Raw genomic sequence first — 6000 nt, forward strand, 5'->3', positions numbered from 1 at the left:
AGATCATTTTACTTTTACATTATTATGTGGCTGATATCTGTTGTGTTGGCATATTTGCTTATTGGACACATAAGCAGCTTAACTACTAAAGGGTCATTCCAGATATCTTACAGTCATATACCATAAGCATCACAGTAAAACCCACATAAAACTGTTGTCACAGCTATTTAAAAAACATTTCCATTCACACTCGCACACACAGTGTAAATTTAGATATATTTTCCTGCCTAAAGACAAGCGAACAGAAACTTCAGGGTTGAACTGGCTCGTACAATCTAACTAGTTCCTGTCTGGTTTTGGTTTCTAGTAATCTGAACTGAACCAGCTTCCTGAGTCAGTGGGGAAACTCCATGCAGTCATTGTGTTCCTCTGTGATTGTTCGTTCAGGTGGTTTCACCACACCTTTCTTACTCTTTTTGTGTGAGGAAAATTCCTCGTATTTTACGTTACGTTATAAATTTACAAACTGGCTGTCAGTTGTAAGCTGCAGTTCAATGACACAGGGAAGAGTAAGAGCGCTGTACGAAATGCACCCGCTCACTCAGTATGATTGTCAACACCTACACCCAGCTTCCCCTTTCATCGGAACAGGGGAAACCCCATTCAGTCATTCACAATAACTGTTAACATTTACATGAACTTTGCTGAGTCAACAGACTGCAGAGACTGAAGAAGAATCTCCGTTTACATTAAAATATCAAAGTTCTATATTTAAAGTCCCTCAAATGCCAGTTATGTTGTCATGAAACGAAGCAATAGTTTCATCCACACCACAAAGACTCAAGTTAAATTTTTATTGAACTTAAATGATTTACTTTACTAATGTAGCTAGGCCTTATGTTTGGTAGTTCTATATGTTTTGATGGTTAGTCATTTATGTGGTCTCAGAGTTTTAGTTGATTGGGATACAGTGGTTGCAAAAGTATTTGCGCCCCTTGTCATGTTTTGTTGCCATAAAACCTGTAAACTCAAATGAATTTTGTGGTTTATAGCACTGGTGTTTAAAATACACAACATAACTACCACTTTAAAGAGGTGAAATATTGTTTATTGTAAAACAATAAAAACATTTGTTTATTATTATAAACAATGGGTGTAATGAACACCCAAGTGTACATACCTATTCACACCCACCCCTCTCCTAAATAAAATTTGTACTTTGTAGAGACTTTTTTTTTTCTTTTTTGGAACAAAAATGGCAAGTTTCTCTATGTGTGTTTCCATCAGTTCAGTACTTGTAGTCACTGAAATCTGTGCCTGTTCTTCATGGGAATAACTGCTTTAGTTCCTTCAAGTTGTATGAGTGCCACTTGTGTGCAACATCTCAGAGTCTCAGTTAGACTGAGGTTTGGGTTTCGACTGGGCCTTTCAGGACATTTAGCTGCTTCTCCTTAAATCACTGGAGTGTTACTTTAGCTGGGTGTTTGGGGTCACAATTGTTCTAGAAAGCGAACCACCATCGCCAACTCAAATCTCCAGAGGACTCAAGCAGGTTTTCCTCAAAATTCTCTGTATTTTAAAGAGAATTGTCTATTTTATCTATATTTCACCATCCAACTTTCGTTCAACTCTGATTTTTCGACACCCTATTGATGGGAGGGGGGAAAAAAAATACAACATGATGCTGCTACCACCGTGCTTCACTGTAGGGATGGTGTTCTCAGGTCAGCCTCGTATGATCACAGCACATTCTTCCACGTGCTTGAAATTTGCCACGAAACAAAAATGGGAGTCTGCCTTAATTTTTGATTTTTTTAACTTTTTTTTTTCCTTACCGCTGTTCCATGAAGCCCAGCTCTGTACAGCTTATAGTGGTCCTATGGACAAATCCTCTCATCTTCAGACAAGCTGCCCAGCTCCATCAGGGTTATCTTTGGCCTCTTGGTTGCTTCTCTGATTAATGCCCTTCTTGTTCAGTGTGTGTTTTGGTTGACGACCCTCTCACGGTAGGCTTGCCGTGTTTATTTTTGCAACTTGACATATTTACAAGGCTTATTTTTTTAAACTGTGCTCTGAGACAGCTCCACAAAGACTCAGATTTTTTCTTTGTAGTAACTGTGCTCATCCTATGTAAGGACAGTAGGACAAGCTGTTTTACATCTTATAAACTATATTTTTAGGAATCAAGTTTTTATACATTTGTTACGGCCACCAGGGACCCAACATATTTAAGGACACGAGACAATGAGATTCAAAAAAATTTGTTTTATTCTTTAACGCTCATAATCCAGTTCTCCGGGTTTTTACCTCTTTCTGTGGAGAAAAAAAGAGAGAATTAGAAGTTCTCCAGTTCCCGTGTCCCAAAAACGAACAAGTAAGAAAAAAACCCAAAAGTATTAACGGAAAGATGGACCTGGTGAGCCGATCAAAAGGAACAAAACGGTACAGCAGGGGGCCAATCCTATACAGGACCGTCGAAGCCCCCGCTAGTACCGGAACTAAGCAAAAGAGAATCTAATACAAAAGAAAAATTGAAAAACAGGACAACCGGTCCCACCAGGCCAAAATCACAACGAAAACAAACAACAAAAGCTAACAGAACCTACCACATGTCAGGCGGAAGGATGAGGCCTACAAGGACTGGCGAATTGACGCACCTCAGGTGGAGCGGAGCAGCTGAAAAAAAAAAAAAAGACGCCCTAGAAGCTAAAACCCAGCCTATTTATAGGCGGACCAACAGCCCACCACTAAACGCAACTCATTACCTAAATAAATCCCCAAACGCCATAATATTTTAACAAAAGATAATACAACTAAAATCTCTAAACAAAGCAATCGGGAAAAATAAACAAAATAATTAGAATGTGCCCGAAGCACATAACAACATTCCTGAGCTCTTTTTTTAAAAAAACTGGGGAAAAGGTGGCTTGCCTGGGTATCCCTTGTCCTATAGCTGTTTCTTTTTTCTTTATTCTTTTTTTTTTCTTTGGTATTGACAGTGTTGACCTTCACAGATGTTGAAACTTTGGTCTGGGATATCAAGCACCATCAACCCATTGAGCTCTTGATTGGCAGCAGACACATTTTGATTCCCCTTCAACTAACCAGCAGACTTAAAGCCAAACTTGAGCTCCAACGTTTCAGAAACCCTCTGCCCAAATGTGGCCATTTTGCTGACTTTCTGCTTTGAAATTTTAGCCATGTGTGCCATGTTGGGTGCTAAATGTTCATAAAATGTGACAGTAATAACTATTTATTGAGTTGTTTGTGACAGCATTGTAGATGTTGTTAGCTTTATTGGTGTTTAAGGTTCATCCCGAGACCTTGTTAGCTCACTGTTGCAACAAAATCAGGAACTATTGTGTGACTCATAATTTTAAAAATAAAAAAATAAAAATGGAAAAAAAGGCTTTGGTTTCTTCCCACAACTGGGTAGCTGGCAGCTCAACAGCTTTGTGAGCTCAGCAGCATATCTCTGCTTTTTGCCAGTGAAGTGGTTTCATACTGCAATGGAGCGCAGCCTCCTGCACGAACAAGGAAAGGTTGCAGCCAAAGGTAAAGGGCTGGACTCCGGTTAGGAGTCTATGATGCACCAGAAAATGGTCAAACTGAGTTGTTATCAAAGAAGGAAGAGTTTTGAAGAATACTTGTCTTGGGATGTTGGCAAACAAGTTGTAGTTTCAGTTTCTTTAAACCTTTTTGAAGTGTTTCATGATTTGCTTTAGTTTGACTGTCCAGTAATGTCTGGACCAACAAAACAAAACTCATTCTGTAAGGTATCCATAGTGTTATTTAGGAATTTATCATTTTTGTAAGTCATCAATATTATTTTTTTTTTCGTTTTCCTTTTTTTTACCCAGCCATGATGACACAAGCCTTGGTAAAGCTAATGTGGAGTTGTGGGCATTTTTTGTTCAGACCAGTAAAGCTCCTAAACATCCACATTTGGACTAAACATGCCTCTGTGGATGTAGGAGGAACTGCGGCGTTCCTTTTAAAACAATGGTGTCCAGTCCTGGTCTTCGAGGGCCACAGTTCTACATGTTTTAGTTTTTTCCCTGCTCCAACACACCTTATTTAATAGTTGACTTACCTCTTCAGCGTGTCCTCAAGTTAATAATCCTTTCATTTATATCAGGTGTGTTGAAGCAGAAAATTGCCTAAAATGTCCAAGATGGTGAGCCTCTACGTCCAAGATTGAACACCACAAATTTAAAATGATACGGCCTCATGGGAATTTGAACACATTCACCTGACTTTTATGAATGCTGGTTTGCAGGTGGTAGACCGGTCCGAATCAGCTTGTCCTCTCTGGGTGGCATAAAAAAAGGTTGTATCGTTACACCGTAACAATTCAGCTCAGGCAAGAGAAGGGGGTGTTTTTGAAACTCTGTTTGGTGAAAGTTTCAATTTTCTGACACAAGTCATACAGGCTGTTGAACTTGTTTTTATTTGGGACAGATACTAGATCCTTTTTTTTTATTTCATGCTCTCCTCAGACTACAGTTTCACACAAGTTTTGTTTTATTTCAACAGCAGAGAGTTATAACTTCACTGAGAAGAATTCTTTCTTAGATCTGCTGGTTTTCTTTTATTTGTTGCAGGTATAAAAGGAATTTGAAGGCCTTCTACTTTGTACATCCAGCATTTCGTTCAAAGGTAAAGTTTTTTTCATCTTGTCGTATTTTTAAAATATTTATCTTTGCATTATTCTTGGAGCTAACTAATTTATTGAAACATATTTGCTAACAAGCTTTGGATGTTTTTTGTGTATTAGTGGTGAGTGGACTTGCACAATAGAAGAAAAACAAGTAATTGTGATATTATTTACAATATCAGTTACAATAAAGTCACATTTTCCTTTTTGTTTCTAGTTTGTCATCCTAATGTTTACACTCTCAGACTCAAATACACTAAAGGATTGCTCAGGTTGTGCAGGTGCTAATCATGAATATAACAAATAGGGCACATTTGTTTAATTCACATAACAAAGGAAGATGTGTGCCTCAAACTGCACTGCCAATCAAACTACACCACTTTCTGTTGACGCTGTTTGTCCACATTTAACTGAGGTTTTATTTATGTATTCAAAGGTAAAAATGTCCAAATTTCTTTAAATAACTGCCAAGACTAAAATATTTGTATTCTTAAAGACCAGGGCTTTTTATGATACACAGTTGGTGTAAAATATTTACAGTGTCGTGAGATCTGGTGATGTTTGCATGTCAGGAGAAGAGCGAGGTCAGAGCGGGCTTCCTGTGATCCAGAATTTTAAAAAAGTCTAGAACCATTTTCTTTTATTTGAGTGAAAGTAAGAGGATGTAATGGTAGTAAAGAAAATACAAAATGTTACTTATTGGTTTAGAAATGCCTTCCTAAACTTGTTTCTTCCCTGCTACTGTAAGATGTTCATACAGTTTTAAAGCTGTCTGAGCTTTCTGTGAGAAAATAGTTTTCCCTTTGTCATTTTTGTGCCTGCTGTGTTTGTGACAGATGATCAAATTTAGTCTATGCAGTGAGGATAACAGCACATTGTTCACACTTGATGGGCACGTTTGTGCTGACATGTGATCTGTTGTATTTCGTTTGTGAATATGACATTGAGAGAGCAGATAAACAGGGCAAATGATGTTTATAAAAAAGTTGGAGTAAAAATGAGGCACTGTGCATTCTTATAGAATCCAGGCCTCCGTTTGTTTTATCATCTAATTCTATTGTGAGGATTCAGGGCGGGACCATTGGATTGATCAAATATATTATTGACATTCAGAGTGTGGATTTATAATATATGGATTATAATGACTTGTGATTGGTTAGAGTTTATGATGTCCTTTTAACAAATTTTTGTTGATAAAGATGTCTTCGCTTGGCAAATTAAGTCAGACCCTCCAGGATTTTGCGATGTTGCGATCGCAGCTATTAACGCAAAATCAAGCAAACCCCGCAAAATCGCAACTTTGCCCAAAACACAGCAACTTTCCTGCAACTTTAACCAAAATAACCCCAAATAACTCACGAAGAAGAGATGTGACGTCACATCCTGTTAACATCAGAATGCCG

At 38.0% G+C, this 6000-nt stretch overlaps 1 protein-coding gene across 4 annotated transcripts in view; it reads left to right on the forward strand.

Moving 5' to 3' along the window:
- The window catches only part of gdap2 (ganglioside induced differentiation associated protein 2), a 42192-nt gene that overhangs the window by 24645 nt on the left and 11547 nt on the right, over positions 1–6000 (forward strand). For all 4 annotated transcript variants that reach the window (XM_037976090.1, XM_037976089.1, XM_037976091.1 and 1 more), the window contains one exon: positions 4545–4599. In XM_037976090.1, coding sequence (XP_037832018.1) covers positions 4545–4599 — 55 coding nt within the window. The remainder of the gene's footprint in view (positions 1–4544; positions 4600–6000) is intronic.

Source organism: Kryptolebias marmoratus, linkage group LG6, assembly GCF_001649575.2.
Source record: "Kryptolebias marmoratus isolate JLee-2015 linkage group LG6, ASM164957v2, whole genome shotgun sequence".
Classification (NCBI taxonomy): domain Eukaryota; kingdom Metazoa; phylum Chordata; class Actinopteri; order Cyprinodontiformes; family Rivulidae; genus Kryptolebias; species Kryptolebias marmoratus.